The sequence below is a fragment of the Thalassophryne amazonica genome, chromosome 7, assembly GCF_902500255.1.
Source record: "Thalassophryne amazonica chromosome 7, fThaAma1.1, whole genome shotgun sequence".
NCBI lineage: Eukaryota > Metazoa > Chordata > Actinopteri > Batrachoidiformes > Batrachoididae > Thalassophryne > Thalassophryne amazonica.
In genome coordinates this window covers 19,633,987-19,660,684 of record NC_047109.1, presented here as the reverse complement: position 1 = coordinate 19,660,684, position 26,698 = coordinate 19,633,987, and the positions used below count along the sequence as shown (strand labels likewise).

Genomic DNA, 26,698 nt, shown 5'->3' with positions numbered 1-26,698 from the left:
ATTAGCATAAGCAGCTAACGATAAAACCTAAATCAAAAACTGTAGTCTATATATACATATTTTATACAGAGAATGTGCAACATTCTCTGTATAACTTGTAAACTATGTGGTCACTTCACAATGACACACGTGACTCATCCCACATATACGAATATGGATTTCTCTCCCTCCCTCTCTTTCTCTCTCTCTCCTTCTCCTCCTCTCTCACTCACTCACGGTGTGTGTGTGTGAGTATTTGAGCAAACTTTGAAAACATGAAGACTTTCAACAGTAAAATAAAGCCTATAAATGAATTTCTGGAGCTAGAAGGAGCGCGTTTTATGTGAAGACTGACGGAGTTTTTTTCTGCTGCAGCGTCTGCGGGGGAGGGGGCGGCCACTTCTGCACAAACAGCCTGCCTGAGTTTTTAAAAATGACCTGATATCATGGCAGTGTGACGGTGCTGTCAGAACACTGATGGCGCGGCGTCGTTGTTCCACTGTCTGGGGAGAACTCGGTGTTATCATGTTTTCCGATTGTCCGCTGCGTGGAGTGTGGCAGGAAAAACCGAAGACGCTTTCTCGCGAGGTGCGAGAAGGGTTTAAACGTTTTAAACCAAAAAAAATGCCACTTGTCCGGTCGGACAACGATTTAGAGCTATTACTTGTCCGATCACATTTTACACTTGTCCCCGACAATCGGACAAGCGTTAATGTCGATGGTAGGACTTTGACAACATTAATAAAAACTGTCGGTGCTGTTACTGTTCTTTCTTTTTCTTTTTCTCTCCCTCTCTGCCCCTCACCTTACTGCTCTGGGAGACGCGCAGACAGCCTGAGCCTCCCGTGCCATGCGAGGTCCGACTTGCAAATGTTGCAGTTAACAAACGTCTTTGCATTGTTTAACGTAAAGTGCTCCCACACTTTTGAAGTCTTAACTTTCTTTCGTCTACTTGCATCTGACATATTCTAACTGTGTAGTTCTACGAAACAGCGTCTGATCTGCTCTGTGCACTGGTCGCTACTGGCGTCATAATCGCTCGACACAACGCATCGATGACGCAATGTGTTGCCAACGCCTGTTGTAATCGATTTTTATCGATTTTATCGATTCGTTGTTGCAGCCCTAGTTGGTGATATAAAATCAGTTGGAAAACTGCTCGTACTGAACGCGATGCTTTTGAGAAGAATACAGTGAACAAGCCAGACATTATTATTTCCCTGTTTGCCTTCACTGGATGTTTGCATGAATCACCAAGTTCACACAGATCATTAAAAAATAAACAGTCTTACAGACCACTTACATACCTACACACATATAGCTGAACACACCAATAGCCTATATTTTTATTGAATATGACTGCATGCAGTATCTGACACTTTTTCATTGCAGTTCATACTCTGTTGTACTCTGTAATTGTGATCATCACCGAGTTTTTAAAATGCCTATCGTTTACTTTTTTTTTTTTTTTAACAACATTGTGCAAGTTTTATAAGTCCACGGACACAGCACTGATCTCTGTGTTACAGATACAGATCTGTCCTAGGATCCACGGAACTTTGCCGAGGAAAAATGCCACTTAAAGCATAGTTGTTGCAGAAGTTGTCGTAAAGCGGGACTGGTTGGTTGCTGTGGTGACACTGTGTGGCTCCTCCGCAGCGCCTTAACTTAACGTAGCATGTGGATCGGGATGGGTATTGAGAACCGGTTCCTTTCGGGTATCGTTAAGAAATTATTCGATCCACCGACATCAATAACTTTTTTGCTTAACGATTCCCTTATTGGTCCTTCAGAGTGGCTGTTGTTTTTGGGGGTGGTTGTCAGGAAAATTTTTCTACATTGATTACAGACCCCGTAACGGGTCTGTCATCAACTTTTCTGCAGCGCGGCTTTGCTTTGAACCTTGAACCAATCGAAGCAGTACTTCAATCTGTGAATCGTTGATTCATTGTTTTATTTCGCTTTATCTTAATTTTTCCCTGCTAAAACCCTAAAGAGCATATGTCTGTGAGTAATATTTACCTTTTTTATGTTAAACCAACCTGTTATGTTCTTCTGAAACAGTTGATGTATTTTATAACTTAAAAACGGGGCCGATGCTAACATGTTAGCATGTGTATGGCGTTTTCGATGTTAAAGTTAGCATTAAGCTGTTCGCGTCTCATTCAGCACATTTGTGTGCATTTCTTTTCTGTATAATAATAATAATAATTATACAAAATAATACTCATGCTCAATGTTTGTTGTCGTAAAGGAGTCAAATTATATTTTTTAAATTTATTTTTGTTAATATATTAATAATAGTAATAATAACTCATAACTAATAATGTTACAGTACAATTTTAGCGAAAGACAAAAAGAACCTGATGAAAGAAAACACAACAGAAATGATAAAACCAACTAACAATGAAAATAAATAAATACATATAGAAATAAACGTTTCCTGTGAACACCTAGTGCCGCATTCGCACCGCACGCAAAGTGACGCCACAAATTCGCTTCCTTTGCCTGCCGATGGATGTGCCACCATCGCCCGGTGTGTCACTCTGCTTGGGCGGAACCTTTCGCTGCGAAAATTTGTCTGCGTCATCAAATAGAGGAGCTTCCATTCCGCTCAACGTCGAGTCAACACGGTGGACCTTGATCACATGGAGCAAGTTGCTGTTCTATATTTTTTGTGGAAAGCCAACAAACCGTCGCTGGGTTCACTATTTTCATGAGATGTTCCCAATTCGGGGAGTTTCATAATTTTCTCTTGCCTGCAAAACTACCTCGACATGTTTGTGCTCCGGGTCATAAACAAACTGCAACACGTGTCCACTTTCCCACTGCATCGTCACTTTATCTTTGCATTTTCACTTTGTTTGCATGTAATTTGCCCAAAAACTCAAGAGAAAATGCAGTGTTTTTTTTCCCCCCCTGGAATTAGTGAAATGACGTCATATGCATCATATTTTACGCCTTTTGCGCCCGCCTGTGAGACTGCAGTGCCCAATTGACAAAAGGTCACAAAAAAGTCTTGCAAAAAGTTTCTTTTATTTAGCCTAATAGATTTTACATAATACAAATACACCCCTGCCTCCCACTACCCTTTTATGTACCTTTTTATGTTCAGGTTTTGCATTCTTTTTATGCATTGTCTCTCTCTCCTTAGAGGCTATTTAGAATAGATTTGTATACTGTATAAAGTGTTTATTGTATTTATTGAGGGGAAAAAAGGGTGTGTGCCCCCACTTCACCACATTTTAAGGAATTGCTGAGATTGATTTTTGCTAGGAAAAAATTCAGTTGGATGAAAATTTATTGCTTTAACCCATGACATGTTCATATTTGTGTTACAGGTGGAGGATTCAAGTCTCCAGAGGGTGGATTCAGAGGCCGGGGGGGAGGCAGGGGCACCCCCAGAGGAAGAGGTGGGAGAGGAGGGAGAGGCTGTGGCAGGGGCGGCTTTGGAGGAGGGAAGAAAGTCTTGGTGGAGCCTCACAGACATGAAGGTTATTACGACTGCTTATTTGTTCTGTTTTGGAATGTTTACTAAATGTCAGCTGTGGGTCACAAGTTCCCGCATTACAGTTAAAGATCTTTGTGAGTACCATCATTTCCAGAGTAAAAGTCACACTGGCATACAAGTTGCCCTTGTTTGTTTTTGTTTTTTTTTTAATGGCTTTTGAAGAGGAAGTACCCATATATAATTTGCACCGAAGTCTAAAACCTAAAAGGATTTTTTTTGCCAGATTGGCGTAGGGTAGCATACAGTTGCAGAGGCATAGTGGTACGGTAGCGAAGTGTTGCGAAATGTTGTTGCCTTGCGTAGAGCACTGTACGGCGAATAGCCGCAAAAAAAAAATTAGACGTTTAAATTTTTGCGTCCATTTCGAGGACCCCTTTGCTTCCCTCAGCGTGTTGCCACATGCGGCTGCATAAACTGGGTGGACGTAGGGCTGCATATGCTCGGCATATTTGGTATGCTGCATTTCCCTGAGGGAGTCTTCCTAAGGGATCATTAAATTCTATCTAATCTAATCTCACTCTTCGTTGGCCCAGTATGAAAGGGTCTTAAATTACACTGGATTATAAATTGCACCTTTTTCTGTATTATGAGCTCTTTCATTTGGGATTTTTGTGCATTGTGACATTTTACTTTTCATCGTTGGCATTTATTCTTTTATTTTAAGTGTTTTGATTCCTGGGAAAGTCCCTTTTATAAATAGTTGTAATTATTATTAACAAATATGAAGCTTTTTAGTATATAACGCCTCTGTCCTACTGAATAATGAGCCGCGCATGGGTGTGTCAGTGATTGTATAAAGAATGATCCACGTTTTAGACTATCACATATCCGCAACTAAGGAGCTTCTATGTGCCTCTCTGTACTTCATATGTGCCATGTATCAGACTCTAGTGAGCCACGACCGACCTGTTATTTGAGCCTCGTCCAGCCTCAAATGGCTTGTGTGCTGTATATGATCCATGTAGCGCCATGTAATACGACGTTGGTGCATGTTTAGGCATGGGTTTGGTCCAAACCTCCAGCCCTCCCACACTTGGTCTCTTTAAAGTGTGAGTTTTCAGTTCACAGCATCCATTCAAGATGTCACATTTTTTTAAACGCAGCCCAAAAAAGACACTCCAGTACAGTATGGCCGGTGTGCCCCATGTGCCAGGCTCCTGTTCACCTGTGTTCCAGAGTCATTAAATGCACCAGACTAGCTAGAACTAAACCACGGGTTCCTGGACAGTTGCCTCTCGCTGGCTTTATTTCTTTTGACACCGTGATCCAACTTTTAACTTTGTGTTCAACCCTTAATGTATGCAAAATTGCTCTTTTGCATGCTCTGCCGTTATGCATTCCTGGACAGTCGCTTTTGCGCTCCTTCTTGCTGGTTTCCTTTCCATCTGCGGCTTCGCTGGCTTTATTTCTTCCGCGGCTTTAAACAGTCATTTTTACACAGTTATCCAACTTTTAACTTTGTGTTCGTCCATTATTGACTGCAAAATCACTCTTTTGCAAGCTGGCGTTCTGCCTAAATGCTTGTTTTGAGCACAAGTCATTGCGTCAGTGCGCACACACAGTGGAGCTCCTCTGATCCATTAACAAGATATTAAATCTATCATAGACATACTTTTACAGCTGATTATATTGAAGGAATGAACATGCAACTGTTTTACCAAGCTATTACAATAAAAACATTACAAATAGTTACCTTTTAAGCTGTTTCAAATACGTTCTCCACCTTAGTGCACAAGAGAGGGGGGGGAAAGAGGGGTCCCGATGAAACAGTCCTCTGTGAATCCAGAAGTGATTAGAGGTGTTTTCAACATCCAAGCTCTGACAGAAAATGCTTAATCTGCTACAAAATAACTTTATGTACAGCGTCTGGCGCACAAAGCAGGTGGGATTGTAAAGCGCAAGGGGACTGAGCCAAAATAGCCTCTCCAGTCCTCGTAGCTGCCAGGCGCTCGGATAATGGGCTTTTAACAACCTCGTCCTCACTACAAACATGCCTCTAAAATCCTCATTTGTCCTTTTAGTAACTCTCACACAAACTGCCCCATGCTGTTGCAAAATTTTGAACTTCTTGCAATTAGTGCCACGCTCAGAGATGAGCGTCGTTAGCCAAATATGCTGCCTCTAAGAGCCACTATTCTCCCATGACTACTGAATACCTCCTCGTACCAAAATAAAAAACATGGTACGTGGCTCATTATTCATTGTTCATTATTTGGTGGGACCAGGGCTTAAGTAGCACTACATTATAAGCCACCAGGGTTCTCGCTAGCATTGTAACAGAGCAACGGCCCATTACACTGTTGCCTGAAAAAATTACGATGCAATTGGCCGTTATGTTGTTTTGAGGGTGTGTATGTAGCGGGAAAAATGGTCATTTCTTTACATCGATTGTGGTCTCTCTGCTTCTGAATCAGAAGCAGCAAGTCCACAAATTATTCTTCATCCTCCACCAAAGCCATTTAAAAATGTCAGTCATGGGTTGCCTATCTGCTAATTAAAGTCACTAACTGGGGCTCTTTTCTATTTTTGCAGCAGAAGCGGGAATCGTCTGTCATTTCACACCAGGCAGTGATTATTCTTTTGTCATTAATGTGCCTTTTTCGTGGGGCAGCCCATGGCGTGGTTTTCTGGCATGCATTGGACCATTAATCTCTCCTGGTTCGCTGGTTCGTAAAGTTAGGAACTTTTATATAATTTTTTTAGGATTTCTAATTCCAGTAAATTTGAATAACATCTGTAACATTTTATTTATTGCTTGTAGTGCAACCAACCTGACATCAGTCATCAAAGAACTCCCTCTGGTTGTACGGGGGGTTGGTTGGTTGGTTGGTTGTAGTTTGTCTGTATTACAGTGTTTGGAAAGAGGTGTTATTTGATTTAAAACGGTGTTACACTTTGAAGTTAATGATTCTAGAAGGTTGAATCTTCGACTATCTTTCCAACTTAACAGTAACATTATCGTGACTACATGCCGTTTGCGAACTCCTCACCATGGAAATGATCCTGGTACTGATAGCTATTTCACAAGTGAAAACTCTCAATTTCTGACCATGTGAAGAAAGTGATATCTGTATATCGACATAATGCCGAACCTGGTGAAACTGGCCTCAACCATTGCTGTAATTCCTATTTCAACAGTGGGTATTTTGAGTTTGTGATTTTTTTTTTTATTTTGTTTTTTTTAATTTACCCTGGTATTATACCTGGTGTTGATATACTATTGACTTGAAGAAATTTAGATTGTAGACAACATGATTGGCATCTTGAAACAAAACTTATTAAATGCATTTACTTGTAGTGCCTCAATACACATGCACTGTGAGACTGTCAGCCCAAGGCTGAGGTTTTAAGTAATTTATATTTTCAGACTGTGAAATGAGCTTTTCCATTATGAAGCAGAAACAGAACAGACTGAAAGAAGAAACCCTGGACAAGCTCCTTATGATTTCTATTGTAGGAGATGAGGCAGAAACATTCAGCTTTGACTCAGCATGCAACAGCTGGGCCAAGATGAATAAAAGAAGAGTTGATGGTACTGTCTGAGCCTTCTTTAATCAAGTACCTGATTGTTCATTTTTTTGGAAACATGGTATGTTAAAGGTAAAAATATCATGTTAATTCCAGAGCTATTTAGTATATTTAGACTGACAAAGAAGGCACTTTATAAGCTCATGATGCAAAAGCTTCAGGACAGAGGTGGGACGAAGTCACCATCAAGTCACTCTCAAGTCATGAATCAGCAAGTCTCAAGTCATAATGGCCACCAATTGTTTGCAAGCTGACTTGAGACTTGACTTCGGACGTGCAGATTGATGACTTGAGAATGACTTGACAATGACTTTGTCCCATCTCTGCTTCGGGGGAGCTTTGCATCCATGGGCTCCCCGCCGGGGCTCTGCCTAAGCGGCCCCCGAACTCCCAGCTTTTTAGGGTGATTTTTTGACGTAGGCAGAGTAAGCGCTGTGGCAGACACAGTGACATCCCAGTTAAGGGGCAAGAGTCAGGCAGTGGGTGACATATGACCCATGTTTGTGGTTACTGGATGAACTGTAGAAGCTGACATTCATAGGTTGGTCTGTGTGCAGGAGTATTCATCTGCAGAGGGAAGGAGGATGCCCTCGTGACCAGGAACATGGTGGTAGGAGAGAGTGTGTACGGCGAGAAGAGGATCAGTGTGGAGGTGAGACTGACAGAGGAGCTAGTGCTTCACTACACACATTCCCAAAGTCCTGAGAAATCCTTGGTCAGGTAACCCGGGTAGTCTGCATAATGACTTAGATCTTTTAAACCCACATAACTTTTTTGAAATGTGCTGGAACTTCGGTTCAGTTCTGGGACCATGTGTAGCTCCTGGATGGCAACCACCCAGGCAGATATCCGGTCCATCCCCACCTCCTCACAGTAACTATCTGCTGCAGCCAAGTGAAATACGAGTGTGTCCTTGTTCTTCTCCAGATGCTGTGATCCTCAATACTGAGGCAGCCTATGTGCTGCATCATGTCCAGAGAAACACTACATGTCCAAAATGCTGTAGCTGTCCAAATGATCCTCATCTGCGTCTTATGAAGTAACCATTGATTTAAGTCATTCAGGGATTAAAAAAAAAAAAAAAATCTCTGCTTTTTGCCGGATTTCCACTTTTTTGCCAATTGCCTGGGTCATTTTTGAGATCTATGCAAATCTGTTGTTGTAAATTCCCATTAGTTGTTGTATCTGTATTATGTTATTTAGGTCAGACTTCGATTTGGGCACCCCAGTGCACTGTTAGGTTCGGTCACATTAGTGGAGGACCAGAGTTATTTTTGGCACAGACAACGCTACTGTTAAAGTAGAATGCGTTGGTGAAGAGGGTGAGTTTCCTATTTACAGAGGGTTTTCTGTTTTATAGGGGATGGATGTTGTGGGGGTTGATCATTTTTCCTGCCAAGTGGGGATGTTTTAAGTGGCGTTATTGGGCAAACTAGCTACCTAGCCGTTATGTGGTCTGCTTAGACGATGTCTGCTTATTATGTTAAGTAGAGCTGCCACAAACAACTATTTTGGTAGTCGACTAGTCAACGATTATTTTTGCGATACTCGACTAGTCGGATCATACGTAAATTGCAGCTTATCGCATTTTATCTGTCTATACCATTATCAATTCCACTTATCAATCCGATTCCTTATAGATTCCCTTATCTATACCTCCGGTGAATTTTCTGTGTGCTAAAGTAGGCTTTACAGGTTTTCTGTGTCAACATTTTGAGTCATAAAGAAAATAATATGAAATTGGTCACTAGATCCTTGATCTCTGGACATAGATAAAATAAAATCTGTAGATTTTGTCAAAAGCATTTCCTTTCAGACATTAATGGCATGGATGTCACTCCATACATCTGAGTTCAGCTGGCTGCTGGAGTCTGCAGGCTTGCAGCCATACAGTCTTGAGCTGCTGCACGTCAGCCAAGATGTCTCATTTTGCTAGGGAAAAAAAACATTTTGATTGATTGCAGTTTGTTTGTATTACAGTGTTTGGAAAGAGGTGTCATTTGATTTAAAGGGTGATTCGCTTTGAAGTTATTAATTCCGAGCGGACTCTCTTTCTAACTTGACTTGGCGGTGCAGCATTTGGAGCAACGGAACGGAGGACAATTCTTGTTTCTTTCTCGCAACAAGACAGGAATCCCAGTTAGTCACTTTAATCCACACTAAAGTGACTCACAATTGACATATTTTAATAGCTTTGAGAGGGGATGAGAAGCGGAGTTGCCGCTTCTGAAGCAGAGTGAAGCAAAGATCCAATGAAACAGCAGATCGAAGCACTGTTGGTGTTAGTGTTTTACTCTGTAATCATGATAGTCACTGAGTTTTTAACATGTCTATCGCAAAGCGTTCTTTTTTTATGCAGGGCTGTGAAAACTCCGCAGATTTCATCATGGGCAGGGTGGGGGGTGTTAGTGTTGTACTCTTTAATCGTGGTCATTACTGAGTTTTTAAAATGCTTATCGCAAAGCTTTTTTTTTACGACATCATGCAAGTTTTATAAGTCCGCGGACACTGATCTGTGTGTTACAGATACATATCAGTTTCCTCGGATCCGTGGAGATTCACAGAGGAAAAATGCCACTCAAAGCCTGGCTGTTACGACAGTTGTCGTAAAGTGGGACTGGTTGGTTGCTGCGGTGACACTGTGCGGCTCCTGTGCGAAGCTTAAGTCCCGTTTACACATAGACGGTAAGAGCTCCCGGAAGCGCCCCGGAAGAGTTTTTGGCTCCTTCGCACCATCTTAGGGATCAAATGCCGTGGTTAACGCTGGGGCTAGGGGGTGTGGCTTAGTTCCGGCTTCACCGGGAATCGTCGAAAAAATTATTCAACATGTCGAATAATTCCAGGAGTGCTCCCGGAGAATTCGCGTGAGGACAGACGACGCGAACAACGGCGTTTGATACTTTTTAATCGCCGTTTCATCCTGTCCCTTCCTGTAGTGCCGCAGTTTACACTGCCGTTGTATCCCTAATCAACGGTGTATAAAATGGAGATAGAGCCCACATCGGCGTACACAACAACGTTTTAACCGACGACAAAGGCAGACAAAACGGCGGCGCTAGCGGACAGTACGCCGTTCTAAACGCCACCTCCTGGTTAAAATGGTGTACGAAACGGCTGTTAGGCGGCGGTCAGTATAAAAACGCTAGCGCACTGCATGCAGGCCTCTCACTCACGGCCACCTCCAGATATTTTTACAGAGAAGCTCCAGTATGCCTCCTAAAAGAAAATTGGCAGCGGCAAGGACTTAAAGAAGGAGGAAACCAAGAGGTCTGGTTCAGAAGCAGAAGGGAGGCCTGTGGTGGAGACGGAGCAACACGTTGAGGAGGGGGAAAGGAAGGAGAAGAAAAGGCTGAGGATGATCTCCCTCCCCCTGCAGTGACAGAGGCATGTATTCCTGCTGCTTCAGCCTATTATACTCTGGGGCGGTGCTTATATGCAAATGATCCTGGAGTAACGCAGGATTTGCCTGGATAAAAACCAGAGGTACACAGGGCATTATCGGCGGCAGCAGAGCACCGTCATTCTCACGCGCATCTTAACCTGCGATTGTAAAGGATAGAACTGGGTATTAACCCCCGTTGCCTGACGTGTGCCGGATGCTACGGCGTCAAAACGCCGCTTTATTCGGCGGCTTTAGCGGCGTTTTATCCGCCTATTTGCGGATAGCATGGCGGTCAAAACGCCGGCGAAATGCTCCACCCCTTTCCACCGCGAAAACAGCCGGAACTACCGCAAACTTCAGTCTACGAGGGCTATCAGAAAAGTATCCTACCTTTTTATTTAAAAAAAAAAAACTATATGGATTTGAATGACGTGCGATTACACCAATCATGCTTAACCCTCGTGCGCATGCGTGAGTTTTTTCACGCGTGTCGGTGACGTCATTTCCCTGTGGGCAGGCCTTGAGTGAGATCTGGTCCCGCCCTCTCGGCTGAATTCCTTTGTTTCACACGCTGCTCAAGACGGCGCGTTGCTTTCTCAAAATTTTTTCTGGACCTGTGAGGAATATCCGAGTGGACACTATTCGAGAAATTAAGCTGGTTTTCGGTGAAAAGTTTAACGGCTGATGAGAGATTATGGGGTGTTTCTGTCGGTGTAAGGACTTCCCACGGAGCGGGACGTCGTCGGCCTGTTTCGACCTGAAAACATCCTAATTTAAGGCTTAATTCACCCAGGACGTCGTGAGAGAACAGAGAAGATTCAGAAGAGGCCAGCATGAGGACTTTATGTGAACATTCCACTGTTTAAGGACATTTTTTAATGAAAGACGTACGCGCATCTCGGCGAATCTGTGTGCGCCGCGACAGGAAAAACACCTCCGTGTTGAAAACCATTTGTAAAATTCAGGTGGCTTTTGGTGGCTTTCAACAAGTGAGTAACTGAGAAATTAACAGCTTGGGCATGTTCCAACTTGCCCGTTAAGGTTTCCAACGGAGGTGTTTTTCCTGTCGCGACCCCCCGCGGTCGGGTCCGGCCCGACATGCGAATCTGCCCGCACGTTCTTTCATTACAAAATGTCTGTTAACAATGGAATGTCCGAATAAACTCCTCATGCCGACTTCTTCTGAAAGTTCTCTGTTCTCTGACGACTTCCTGGGTCAACAGAGCCTGAAATGTGGACGTTTTCAACTTGAAACGGCGAGACGCTGCCGCCTCGAAGCGCAGATCGCCGTCAGGCACCGTGGGCTGTCCTTACAGCGACACTACCAGATGAAAATCTCTCATCAGCTGTTAAAATTTTTACCGAAAACCAGCTGAATTTATCGAATGGTGTCCACTCAGTTGTGCCTTACAGTTTTGAAAAAATTTTGATCAAACAAAGCAGCAGTCTCTGAGCCATTCCTTAACAATGAAAAAATCGACGAGAGGGTGGGCCACTCCTCACTCAAAGACTGCCCACAGGCGAATGACGTAACCGACAGGCGTGAAAAAACTCTCGCATGCCCACGAGGGTTCAAGCATGTCTGATGTAATCACACGTGATTCAAATCCATATGGTTTTTGAAAAAAATAAGGTCGGATACTTTTCTAATAGACCTCGTACGTACTACCCGCCGACAAAACCGTCTGTGTAAACGGGGCTTTAGCTAAACGTAGCATGTGGACATCGCAAACTTTTACAACTTTCAAGTTTTTAAAAGAAGAATTTTGCAGCATGTCTGTGTCACGGAGCGACATCACACAGAGAGAAGATGGCGAGAAAGACGGTTTGAAAAAGTCTAAGGACAAGAATCTGTGGAATTGTTGCAGGCTTCATGAACACACCTGAAAGATAAACAGGAAAAGCGAACTGGTAAGAATTTTTTTCTCTCTGGAAAATAAACATTGTGCTGTTCTGATAAGGACAAGAATCCGTGGAATTGTTGCAGGCTTCATGAACACACCTGAAAGATAAACAGGAAAAGCGAACTGGTAAGAATTTTTTTTCTCTCTCTGGAAAATAAACATTGTGCTGTTCAAACAGAATTTCAGAAAAGATTATGTGCCTTTTTTTTTCTTTCATTAATCTAGACTTTCTTTCATTGAAAAAAGACGTGGCTTTGAATGAATTTAGGCTACATGAATTTACACAATGTAAATTAGTTTTTATTAATGTAGACTTTTTTCATGGGGAAAAAAACACTGGTTTTGAGTGGATTTACAGGAATTTACACAAGAATGTGTGGCTTTTTACTATAAGGTATCTTATTGATATTTTACCCTGATTTTTAAAATATTCTACAATCTTTAGCTGTGGTTTTTGAAATGCTGTAACAGTCTTTTCAGTCTTCATGAATTTCATGTAGTTTAATTGTTCTGAGTTAATGCATAATTTGGTTTACAATTAAAAGGAAAATCATTACAGGTCCTACTTCCACGTTGTATTGTTATTTCAACATCATCATTGATGGTTCAAATGAAAGGTTGAATCTAGGATCATTTAAATATGCGCTAATTTTGAGATTTGTTCTTCCAGGAGATGTTGAAAATGTATCAGTAGATGAAAATTTAATTTGGTTTGTGGGGCCCCACATGGCCCTAGACCCCAGCTCCTGGGGAGCTGTGCCCCCCAGACCCCCTGTGGATTTTCCTCGGATTTTACAATTTTCATTTCACAGCCCTGTTTATGACATTGTGCAAGTTTTATAAGTCCGTGGACACTGATCTGTGTGTTACAAATCACTTTCCTTGGATCCGAGGAATTTCTGGGAGAAAAAATGACACTGTTACTAACTCAAAGTTTATTGTCCCCAGTAGAGGCGCAGTCAGCCCGAAAGCCCACTCCACTTGTACCAGTCAGTGGCTGAACATCCAGTACTCAGCTGCGTGTCCAATAATTCTATTCATGTCAATTAAAATGTTTACAATCACTGAAATTTTTAAGTGTGGTGCAGTTATTTATACTGCACTCATACTGAAGTGAAATTATAAAAATCTATATTCAGTTTATTGTTGCAGCATGAGAAATCAATTGAAGGAGACATAGTAACAATGAATTATCATCTGTGTGATCTGATACTGTCGTGCTGTAGAATTATTAGTGTGCTGTGGTGGACATAATGGTGTGCTTTTAAATAGTGTGAACTAAGCTTTGTGGGTTTTGATAGTGATGGCGTCTGAGCTTCATGCATCTGTAAAGAAAGTAATGACCTAGCTTGGGTAGCATTTAAAATGTATGGCTTAGCTCATTCCAGTCTGATCCTGACTTTGTTCAGTACATAAAATACCTACCATTTTTACAATTATCAAAATGAAAAGTTTTGATTATTGGAGGGGCTGTGTATAAAAAATGGCTATACTTCCTAAATGGTTCATATATTTTTGATAACTCGTGAATAAAAACTTGAATCAAAGCTGAAAGCCAATGCCATAACAGCAGCTGGATTGTTTAATTTCAATTCCGTTTTGGCAGTGAACAGAAGCAATGCTACAGATGCTCTGTCCATAAAGTTTTGGATTGGCCTGTAACATTTTAGACTGTGCATTTACCTTCACAAATGTCAACTGCAGTATTTTCTACACCATCTAATATGTCCCATCAAATGGTGTTGCTTGAATTGGCTGTAAATCCCCGGACCTTGGAGGTTTTCCAGTCTATCCGTGTGGTGATGGAGTAGAGTGGCTGTGGTCTGTGAAGTGTTTGGACAAACTCTCTCTCTCTCTTCATTAGGAGGGTGATACCAAGATGGAATATAGAGCCTGGAATCCATTCCGCTCCAAGCTGGCAGCAGCAATCTTAGGAGGCATAGACCAGATCCACATCAAGCCTGGGGCCAAAGTGATGTACCTCGGAGCTGCCTCTGGAACCACAGTGTCCCACGTGTCCGACATCGTTGGGCCGGTAAGTACGACACTCTGGTTCTCTTCAGTCATCACCCAGTGCACATTACAAATTATTAAATACAACCTGAAGAAAGAGTCAGAGCACCAGAATATTGTGCTCTGCCCCATACTTTTGGAAACTGATAGTAGATCATGATTAGGGATGGGTATTGATAAGATTTTATCTCTCGATTCCCCTTATCCGATTTTGTTTCCTTCATCATGTCCACCTCTGAATTTTCTGTGTACAAAAAGTAGGCTTTACAGGTTTTCTGTGTCAACATTTTATTGTCTTAAAGCAAATAAATATGAAAGTGGTCACTGGATCTTTGATCTGTTGACATAAATAAAATCTGTATGTGGTCACTGTACCCTAGATTTCTGGGACAGGTTCATCTAAGGGGTCGGCAAGACCTTATGTAGGACATTGTTTTGATGAGGGATGTTCTCATGTATTGTAATACATATTCCAGAGAAAAGCAAGAGCTTCTCTGAGTTAAGAATAGGTCAGAAAGAAGTTTCTGTTGGAAATATTTTAGACATACAATCAGCAGGTTAGGTGAATTGGAAACTTTATAATTGTCCAGGTTTTCCTTGTAAAAGAGGTCTTGATCTCAATGGGACAAACCTGGTTAAAGTGGGAGGAGGAAGTGTTGGCTTTTTAAATACTTACAGTATTACAGACTGATGCAGAAGGTGGCAGTAATGCAACAATAAGGATACTGGCTGCCATTAAACACCACAGCATGTTTTGAGGTCGGAGTGCATTTCTGCGTTCACAAAATGCCCCAAGAAACCGCAAAAAAGTGTCAAATTACTTAATTTACTCATATTTGTCAGTCTGGGTAAATTGTCAGACTTGGACCCATTGATTATTAGGGATGGGTATTGATAAGATTTTATCTATCGATTCCTTTATCGATATCTCTTATGAATTTTCTGTCTACTAAAAGTAGGTTTTACATGTTTTCTATGTCGACAACATTTTGAGTGTTAAAGTAAATAAATATGAAATTGGTCACTGGATCCTTAAACTCTGGACTAGACATGGGTCGATAACTGGTTTCACAGTATCAAAACCACTAAAATGTTCTGTCATACTGTTCCTACGGTATGAGCGGGTTATGAGAATTCTTGACAGGCAGAGCGGAGGCAGCCGCTGCCGCCCTTCCCCCTGGTGCACACCTCTGTCTCTGTTTACAAAGAGGCAGCTAGTGTTAGCTAGCTCTGCATCATGGTTGAAGGAGGTGAAGCCTGCACTGAACTTTTCCCTCCGTCTAAAAGGACCAAGTCGGCTTTTTCGTTTTTTTTCTGCGGAATAGCCCTTCAAGCCAAAAATGGCGGCAACAAAGCACCGTAGCTATGGACTGTGTCGGACCCGGAGTGATTCGAGATACACGCAAAAGATTATATGGAAGGAGTAAAGTATCCCATCATCGAAACCACTGAGAAGTACAAGCGGTGGACTCGAGTCATGCTTGTGGTTGACCAAATTTCTCTCACAAACATGTCATGAAGGACAAATACATCTATTCCAAGGACATTTGGTGAAGTATTGAGCATCCGGACTTCCAGACCTTATTCCAGCCACGTTTCTCCCTAAGCAAGTAAGTCATGTTTCCCACGGGTCAGATGCTACATCTCTAAAAGAGAGACTATCATTTTCTCAAACGTTATCATTGGTATAGTGCTCACAGTGGTAGACATCGCATCAATTAGTGCGCCTGAATCACTAGTGTTTCATATGCAAATAGCCATAATGTTGTTAAAGCACATTTTAAAGATATACATAAATACCACGAAACCACGGTATTTTTTGCCCATGGTTATCATACCACCCAAATCTCATACTGGCCCATGCCTACTCTGGACATTAATAGAAATAAACAAAATCTGTAGTTTTTGTCAAAAGCATTTCCTTTCAGACATTATTGGCATGAATGTCTTTCCATACATCTGAGGTGAGCTCCTCCAGCCGGCTGCGCTGCACGTCAGGATGTACTTCATAAAGAATGCAGGACGTCTCATTTTGGGAGGAAAAAAACATTTTAGTCAATTGTAGTTTCTGTATTACAGCGTTTGGAAAGAGGTGTCATTTTATTTAAAGCGGCAATTCATTTTGAAGTTATTAATTCTAACCAGACTCTGTCTTGGCAGAGAGCTGCGCAGCATTTGGAACTGTGCCAGTGGAACGGAGGACGATTCTTGTTTCTTGACTGCAACAAGACAAGAGTCCCAGTTAGTGACTTTAATCCACACAAAAGTGACTCACAATTGACATTTTAATGGCTTTGAGAGGGGTTTAGATGCGGACTTCCCGCTTTTCAAGAGCAGCGAATCAAAGAACCATTGAGCCAGCGGACCGAAGCACTGCTTCATTGGTTCATGCTTCAAAGTGGAGTCGCACTGCAGAAACGGTTGATTAGAGCTGCTGCAGGGTTTGTAATCAACGTAGCGAAATGATCATTTTCCAGACAAACGCCCTCAAAAACAACGGCTACTCTGAAGGACCGATAAGGGAATCGTTAAGCAAAAAGGTTATTGACGTCGGTTTATTGAATCAATTCTTAATGATACCCGAAAAGAACCGGTTCTCGATACCCAACCCGATTGATTATGCAGCTAATCTCGTTTCCTCAGCGGAGCGTGCGCGAGGGTGCATTTTGATTTATATCACAGGAACGTGTTTCTGCATTCACAAAATGCCTCAAGAAACAAAAAAAACAAACAAAAAAAATGCATAAAGTACTTAATTTACTCATTTGTTGTTACTCTGGCTGAAACGTCCGACTCCTTCCCATTGATTGTGCGGCTAATCTCTTTTCCTCAGCGGAACATGCGTGAGACAAAAACAAACATGTTTTCGTCATGGCGAGTGGTCGGAGCTATCTCTGACCACCAGTTGGCTCTGGCGTAATGTGAATTAAAGAATAACTGATAATGGAATTGTTAAGTAAAAAGGCTGTTGATGTTGGTGGATCAAATAATTTATCAATTCTTAGCAGGAACCGGTTTTCGATACCCGTCTATAATTGTGATGGATGGTCCCACTTTTTTATTCTTGTCATTGTATTACCTCCCCCACCCCCACAAGTTAGCTTATAGTGGATAAGTTAGTGGGTTATCTTGGTAATCAGAACACAAGAAGGCTTGAGAACAAAAACACAAGAATGGGACTATTTAACCCATGGCTCTGGAGTCACATCTGGCTCTTTAACACCTCCACGTCAGCTCTCTGGAGATCAAATCTGTTTTTGTCACTTCCCTCCTCCCTGAGTGGCAGCATATTTTAAGTTGAAAATTCCAGAGGTTTTCAGATGGTGACTAATGACTCTATGACATCACTGGAGAGCCTTTGCAAGCAACCAGACACATGGAATATCTTCTCGAATGCGAGAACTTTGTTTTTGGACACAGACCTATGGCTCAGACATTACGCTTCACTGTGGGAGGATGGGTCTGTCGGTGCTGCATGTGAGACAGAGAGGGCCTAGTTCAAAAATAATGAAGCCTAACTGCCGAGTTGCATTGCATTTGTCATGAACAAGCCATTATTTCATTTAGCCCATCCAGATTTATCTGTGAGTTGCCTATAGTCTCTTTGACAGGTACTGAAAATGTCATGGAAAAATTCCACACGGTTCCGGAGATACGCACGAAATTTACCCCAAAAATAGCACTTTTTTTAATTATCATTTAAAGTTGAATGTTGAAGAAATAACCTTGTATTTTGTCAGTTTGTTTGTTTGCGCTTCATACTAACACAGTAATACATTTTTGTAAAGGTAGAAATGTCATTTCCTAGAAAAAACATATTTCTAAAGCAAAGGTAAAACTTTTGCAAGCGTAACGCTGAGAGTAAGTCCTTGATTTATATGTGTCAAAACCTCAGCTATATCTCCTACTCTGCTTCAATAGAATATTACTTGTTCAATAATACCAGGAACTAATGGACAGAATTTCTTTGTTTCAGGCTTCTGCAGACTAAAGAAGATACCTCCAAATGTTGTCGCAAGTGTTACGCTCTAGCACATTATAGTATATATGTACTGATAATTTCTACCAATGGCTGAACCAAGACCAATAGAAATATTGAAACTCTGATATATAACCATATATATAACCATACCTAAAATAACATTTCACAAAAAAGACCACTTTTAAATTTTGATGGTTATGTCACACTTTGACTTCATTATTTTTGAACTAGGCCAGAGGAGAGAGGAAGGAGTTTAGCCAGAACGTCTGGTGACATGTTTGTTGAACGGGTCAGTACCAAAGGCACCGATCTGTTAACACCATGTGCGTGTGTCCGACGTGCAAGCAATGTATCACAAGAAGCAGTTGCTGGAGTCTGTTATTTTAAATTTATGACATTGAAGTCAATTTATGTTTTAAGCCTTGTCACAGACAAAACAATTACCAAAATTCAATAAACAAAATGTGGATATATGAATGTTTAATAAAAATTCCACATTTAAAATACAAACCTGATCTGGAGAAACTGTTCAGAAGCAGAAATCACATGAGAACACTGTCCTTTAGCAGCTTGTTAGGGGTTAAAGGACAGGCTGTTAGAGGACAGTGCTTTCTTATGCTCCGTTTACGCCGGATGGAGACCAATACAAGATATACAAGCATCTCTCACAAGTCTTGGCTGGTCTCCGTTCTGATCTGTTATTTGCCTTTACACCAAGCTTGCATTGTGACTGAATTGTGAGAGTGAAAAATGTTAATATCCGCCATCATTGATGCAACCCCATGCAGAGGCAATGGAGTCTATTATGACCCACAGGATCAAGGTGAGAGTGAGTTGAGGTATGTGAGAGTTTATTAAGACTGGTATGAGACCCATGTATCTGTTAACTGGTCACACAAGTTGTGTGAGTGTTTGAAACAGTTCAGTACACTCACACACCTGTTGAAGACCGAGGGGGAGTGATGGAGACCAAGAGGGATCTTTTTCCGACTATGGATACCCCATTGTGACCAGCCTGCAGCCCCAGTTGGAGTCAGAGTGACGGCGAGCAGAGGCCGTTTTTCAATTGCAACTCTGTCAGGCACCCGACAAAGGAGGGGAGGTGATGGTCTAGTGGTTAAGGGGTTGGGCTTGAGTCCAGAAGATCATGTGTTCAAATCTCCGCCTGACTGGAAAATTACTAAGGGCCCTTGGGCAAGGCCTTTAATCCCCTATTGCTCCCGGTGTGTAGTGAACGCCTTGTATGGCAGCACCCTGACATTGGGGTGATTGTGAGGCATAATTGTAAAGCGCTTTGAGCGTCTGATGCAGATGGAAAATCGCTATATAAATGCAGTTCATTTCACCTGGTGTAAACTGGGTGTTATGAGTTTGTAGTAGTTCTTTAATTTCATAAATGCAACATATACAGCCCCAAATCAGAAAATGTTGGAACAATATGTAAAATGGTGGGGGGAAAAAGTTGCATCACTTCTAGTTTCTGCACTCACATCCAAGAAGCTGATGATTCTTTCAGTTGGTCCTTGGTGGCTTCCCTCACTAGTCTCCTTCCAGTATGGTCACTTAGTTTTTGGAACTGCCTGTCTGAAACAGATTTACCACACAGTAACGTACTGTTCATATTTCTTAATGACTCATGTAATGTCCAAGACACATTCAGTGATTTGGAAATATATTTAGAATACATTTCCCTCCCCCATTTATTTATTTATTTATTTATTTATTTTTGAAAGTTTTAAATTTTATATGCTGGAAATAATCTACAGGAGCAAATGAAATCAAGTTGACCACACAAGACATGAAATATCTTATGTTCATTCTGTCTGCGATGAAATAGAAGTCAAAGAAAAGGTAAAGATCCCTGTGGGGGTTGAACACACAAACACATAATTTCTATATTGTATTGTGGTTGTAAATAACAAATCCATACAAACTTTTGGAAATATAAATAAATCACTGATTCAGGATGTTTTTCATATTTAAATTCCAGTGTTGAATATTGTTGACTTAAGTTCATTGCTCTTGGAATGGACATGCTTGCGTTTTTATGTTGCATTATCATTATCAGTGTCATAATGGTCTTAACAATGTCAACGATAACTTTCACCATGAGATTTTTGAGGTAGTATATTAACCAACAAAATTTGTTAATTTGGCTTCTGATTATTTTTACTTGTCCAGGCCAGTTTAATAGCCCTTGCATGTTTAAAGACAGCTTAATTATTCTTAATTATTAAAGTGTCAGATTTGCCTTTTGCCCTTTGTTTTCTTAGTATAAGTATCTCACTTTACATGTTGGCATATAGTCATTTAAAGCTGTCTTTTCAGCTTTGGTATCTGTTGGTTTTCACAGGAGGGCTTGGTATATGCTGTGGAGTTTTCACATCGATCAGGTCGTGATCTTCTCAATGTAGCAAAGAAGAGAACCAACATCATTCCAATTATTGAAGATGCTCGTCACCCCCCACAAATATCGCATGTTGGTTGGTAAGTAGACATGAACCACAGCATTTAAGCTATAGCTTGTTGGAACTGGCCAGCTTGTGTAAAGATGTAATGCAGAGATCCTCATTAGGGGTCGGCTGATTATTGACCTGGTGGATTATCTGCATTTTTGCAGCTATCGGTATCTGCTCTTTATACCATCCAGTATGTCCATTTATTTTTTGCAGCGCATCTATCTTCATTTGGGAGAAGTAGATGGATAAATACTTTATTAATCCCGAAGGAAATTGTGTGGTGGTCTGTCGCTCCCAGTAAAAAAAAGTAAAAACACATGTTAAAAGTACATATAAAAGTAGCAATAAATAATACAGAACTAAAAAAAAAAGTCAACTCAAAGTAAAGTTTAAGGCACTGCATGGGACATTTCTGGCTCACTTCTGCTCCTGCTGAAAATGGTGGACTGTTTTGTTTTTGGCTGCAGTCGCGAAAGTGCAGTGTTTTTTTTTTTTTCCTGTTCCCAGTGGAGAAAGGAAGACGAGGCAAATGGGAGATGTCATGTCTGTGTTACCCTACACAGCTAACCAGAGTAGTTGTTCTCTCCTCTGCAAAACCGCCTCGACACGTTTGAGCTCTGGATCATAAACAGACCGCAACACATGTCCACTTTCCACTGCGTCACTTTTTCCTTTCCTTGTATTTTGCCCCAAATCTCAGAGAAAGTGCCATTTTTCTGTCCCCGGAATTATAGAAATGTCATATTGTACCCCTTTAGCGCCCCCTCTCAAATGAGACTGCGTTGCCCGAATTCTTGTTGAAACCGCTCTCACTAAGCCACCATCCTGCTTTAAATAGTGAACCTACTGGAGTAAGATGCCTCCTATTGATTGTTTCATTTCAAACCTGTGTGTGCCTCTGAGGTCTGTAGTGTGTTGAAGGTGCTGGATTCATAAAAATGAGCTGGTCCTGATGGCTTGGATCCATTTTTTCTGACATTGGCTGCAGTCCTGATTGCCGAGCCTCTGACTGCCATCTTTAATTTGAGCCTAAGCATGAACAAACTCCCGAAAGTCTGGAAATCCACCATTGTCGTGCCAACTGCTAAAGGCCCTTTCACACCTTGACAGTTTAGCCGGCATATGCAGGCCGTATAAAAAGGCTAGCACATGCTGGCATACGCTAATAAATTAATGCAGCTGTCACACCTTGACAATTAACCAGCGTATGCCGACAGCCCCGTTTCCACTCAGTGGTTCAGGTCGGTACTGCGTGGTGTGGTGCATGCTATAAACAGAGTAATTTAACATTACTTAATTTTTTTTTTTATTTTCATTCCTTATCTTGGTGGATCATTTTCATTGTGTACAGTAGGGGTGCCAGAAAAAATCGATTCACCGAATCGCGTTTCTTATTACGATTCTGAATCGATCCAAAATGTCCAAGAATCGATTTTTAAAAAGCATTTTTTAAAAATATTTTCTTGCTTGCTCACTGCGTGTCCTGTTTGTCAGGCAACGGCTTCCGTACTACAGCGTCCCTGCGAGGGGAGGGTCCGGCGTGCTTCAAACATTCGTGAGATGCAGCTTAGCATGGCGGATGAAGAGCTACTGTATTTTCCGCACCATAAGGCGCACCTAAAAGCCTTAAATTTTCAAAAATCGGCCGTGCGCCCTATAATCCGGTGCGCCTTATGTGCGCACTGAATTCCAAAATCTGTAAAAACGACCGACGTTGTCTTTGACCGTCCGAATATCGGACCATTTCCCGCTGACACAGGCACATAATACGTAAAGTACGTACGCTGACAGCGTAGAGTACATACCCTGGCAGCGATAAACCAATCGGAGAACGTTACGTAATACGTAAAGTACGTACGCTGCCAGCGATAAACCAGTCAGATAAGAGTCCGTGATACGTACACTTACCTCCGCCACTCCTCCGGTAGTTACCGTATATTACAGGTATCCTGCAAAACATTTGTTTGTCTAAGGACCCCCGAAAATGGCGCCAGCGAAGAGACATGCTTACGAGGCACAATTCAAACTGCAGGCTATCAGTTACGTGGTGGTTCATGGGAATAGAGCAGCTGCGAGAGGAAACAAGAAAATGAACGCCAAGTTAAAAAGACCAAATGGAGTTTCCACGGAAACAAAGCGAGGTGGCCACAGCTAGAAGACCAACTCGAGCAATGGGTCATTGCACAAAGAACAGCCGGGTGAAGCGTCTCTACAGTCACCATTCGGCTGAAGGCAAAACAACAGAGATGAGAGGGAAGATGAGCGGGAACCTGGCGTGTTTGATGGCGAAATTGCCCAGCTGTTCAGTTCAGACACAGAAGATGAGGACTTCGATGGATTTGTGACAGAACCATAATAAAAATAATGTGAGTACCATATTGTTGAATACCGGTAATTCAAAGTTGTTAAAAAGTTCAAATAAACACCGTTTTGCTTCCGTGACTTTTTTTTTTTTTTTTTGTAGACAATATGTTTTAGTGTGCGCCTTTTGTAAGGGTTAAGTACCCGCCAATTGAGGGAGCGCCTTATAATCCGGTGCGCCTTATGGTGCAGAAAATACAGTAATTCAGCCAGCACCATCTGTGCTGAAGGCATTTTGGATTTTATTATTTGCTGCCTAAGAAGGAGCTTGACATGACTTATGCAGCGTGCAAAATCTGCAAAATGAAAGTCAAGTACTTCGGAAACACTTCAAATCCGCAAGCCCACATGCTGCGCTATCACCCGGAGCTAAAAGAGGGGAGCAGCGGTATCTGCCGACTACTGACCAGCGCTTCGCTAAATTGCCAGCCAACTGTGAACGAGCAAAGCAGATAATTAAATTTACATCTAGAATCACTTGATTAACCTTGTAAAGCTGCCTTTTCTTAAACATACGAGGTCTGTTAGACAAGTATCGGACCTTTTTTTTTTTTGCAAAAACCTGATGGATTTGAATCACGTGTGCTTGCATGAGCCAAGCTTGAACCTTCGTGCGCATGCGTGAGTTTTTTCATGCGTGTCGATTGCGTCATTTGCTGGTAAGCAGCCTTTGTGTGCGGACGTGTATAATGCTCTCGGCGGATTTTCATTGCAAGGAACATGACGGAGCGACTGGAGCAGTGCCGCATCAAATTTTGCCAGAAACTGGGCGACAGCCAGGTGGAAACCATTCGGAAGATTCAGACGGCTTTTGGTGACTTTTCAGTCGTGTGATTATTCGAGAAATTGTGGAAGAGGTGGGCATGTCACAGCATGTCCTGTGAGACTTCAACACAGAGGTGTTTTTGCTCCGCAGTTAGCTTCGGCACGAATTTCACCACCACTTTTCATGGCCAAATCTTCTGTCACAGTGGAATGTGCTGAAAAAGTGCTGATTTCCACCTCTTCCGCAATTTCTCGGATAGTCACACAACGGTCCCGCATCACCACAGCGTTCACTTTGGAAATGATCTGGTCATTTCAGCATGTCGATGGCCGCCCGGAGCGTGGCTCGCTCTCCACCGTTGTGCGGCCATCTTTAAACCGGTTGTACCGCTCCTTAATCTGTGTGATGCCCATAGGATCGTCACCGAAAGCCGTCTGAATCTTCCGAATGGTTTCCACCTGGCTGTCGCCCAGTTTCTGGCAAAATTTGATGCAGTAGCGCTGCTCCAGTCGTTCCGCCATTTTCCTTGCAATGAAAATCCGACGAGAGCTACACACGACCTCACACAAATGCTGCTTACAAGCAAATGATGCAATCGACAGGCGTGAAAAAATTCATGCATGCGCACGAAGGTTCAAGGTTGTCTCATGCAAGCACACGTGATTCAAATCCATCAGGTTTTTGCAAAAAATAAAAATGTCCGATACTTTTCTAACAGACCTCGTAAACATTTTTTAAGTAATATAACTATTTCTCAGCGCTCTTTGAATCGAAAATCGATTCTGAATCGAATCGTCACCCCAAGAATTGGAATCGAATTGAATCATGAGTTGTACGAGTCACATCCCTAGTGTACAGAATGCTGATGAGTGGACTGACTGTGGTAAATCCTGCACTCTTTAATCGATTCAAAAATGACTCCATATATTTTGTAAAATAAAATATTTTGAGGTAAATAAAAGCACTGTGCTAAATACTGTAAAGGTGTTCATTGGTTATGATTTTTATTATTTATATTAAAACTGGTGGCATTTGAAAGGGCTGCATTCTGGTGATAGTATTTCACAACACTATTTAAGATTCAGTTGGTCTGGTGGTGGAATTTGGCATTAATATGCAGTCTTGATCTGGTGATGGTTTTTTATTTAATTGTTTTAACTGTTGCATCAGGTTTAAATTACTTATAGTGGCAAGACTTTTCATTGACAGTAGTTGTCTTTAAGTGTATTATTTACTGAAAGTAGAATGTAGTTATTGATTTGTTTTAATTTAATTAATTTAATTTAATTTGATAAATGTGGAATGAAAACAATGAAAGCAGAATTAAAGTCAGTTAATGCAGACAGTCATTCCATCTGTGGAACCTGTTACAGACAATACATACAAGATAGAAAAACATTTTTGAAATTAAGACGTCAGACATATTTTGTTCTAGTATAAAGTCAAATACCACCAATTTTAAACCAACAAAAACTGACCAAAAATGCTCTCATAATGCACCAAATTGCACAATTTGTTTTCAAAATTTCCAAGGGGGCATGCCCCCAGACCCCAAGAGGGCCTTGCGCCTTTGGTGCTCAACTGTCCACTGACAGAAAATGTTCAGTCAAAAAATTCAGTTGCTTGCACCCATGAATAGTGAACAATGGATGTTTATTACTGTTTATCAGTCCCTGGTAACCAGACAAGCTCTGAACAAAGGAACTGTCTCAACCTTGCCAGTTGTAAAACATGACATCACCTAAATGTGCCAAATACTAAATACAATTATTCATAAAACGTTCTAATTTTATTTCCTGCATTTTCAGTACAATCATTACTGAAACTTTGCATAATTTATTACAATCCTTGAAAAATGTCAGCTCCCCAATCTAGAGCCCATGGATCCCCATGGGTAACACGTTAATATTCTTTAAGTGTCTATAAATTAAATACGCTAATTATAATACATTATTGCTATTTTAGCCTAATGGGCAGAGGACATTAGCTGACTGTCACCTGCTGCGTAGTCTCCACTGTAGTCTGTGGCAGTGGGCTGACTGCTCTGACATGGAAGTTATGTGCACGCACTAACAGCCTCTTTCTCTCCAGGAATGGTTGATGTGATTTTCGCGGATGTTGCACAGCCTGACCAGACAAGGATAGTTGCTTTGAATGCTCACAACTTCCTGAAGAATGGGGGACACTTTGTTATCTCTATAAAGGTACAGTAGCACCTCAGCAGCACACTGCTTCCTCAGAGTGAAGTCCAAATTGGGTCTAAAAAACAAAGCTTCAGTGATTCCTAAAATAAGGATATCTGGTGTTTCCCTTCATTCTTATTCTGTTTCTGTGTAGGCTCTCAGTTGTCCAGGTGGTTTCCATAGTAGAGAAGCTTGAATCTTCGACTGGACTGGGTTGCTTGTCCAGTCAAAGATTCAAGCTTCTCTACAATTCTTCTGGTTGTCCTGCTGAGGCTCATCAGTGCCGGGGAATAGCAAGCGTCCAGTAGTTGGCTGTCTCGCTACATTAAAGAAAACAGATTTATCACTGAGTGCTGTGATCTCAGACATGTAGAGCCACTGTGCACTTGCTACAGGTTATGTTAATACGTAATGTTATTGTACAAGTCACACACAAGACCACAGACAAATTACATCAGAAGAACCAAAGCCTAGAACTAGATACTGTTAAGATGATTTCAGCTTAAGATTCTACCTTGTTTCCAGTTCTACCAGTGTTTCTCAAATAGATACGGGTGCCCTCTAAGGGTACTTGGTGGTATTGCAAGGAGGATGTGAGTGAAAAGTGACACCTGCTGTGAAATGACATGT

General features: G+C 41.7%; 1 protein-coding gene across 1 annotated transcript in view; it reads left to right on the top strand.

Moving 5' to 3' along the window:
- Positions 1–26,124, top strand: part of LOC117513693 (rRNA 2'-O-methyltransferase fibrillarin-like) — a 48,398-nt gene extending 22,274 nt beyond the window's left edge. Inside the window, 6 exon segments of the mRNA XM_034173934.1 lie at positions 3,321–3,473; positions 7,576–7,670; positions 14,169–14,339; positions 20,653–20,760; positions 20,762–20,786; positions 25,977–26,124. Of these exon segments, the coding sequence (XP_034029825.1) occupies positions 3,321–3,473; positions 7,576–7,670; positions 14,169–14,339; positions 20,653–20,760; positions 20,762–20,786; positions 25,977–26,098 (674 nt within the window). The 3' untranslated portion in view covers positions 26,099–26,124.
- Positions 26,125–26,698: the final 574 nt, after the last annotated feature.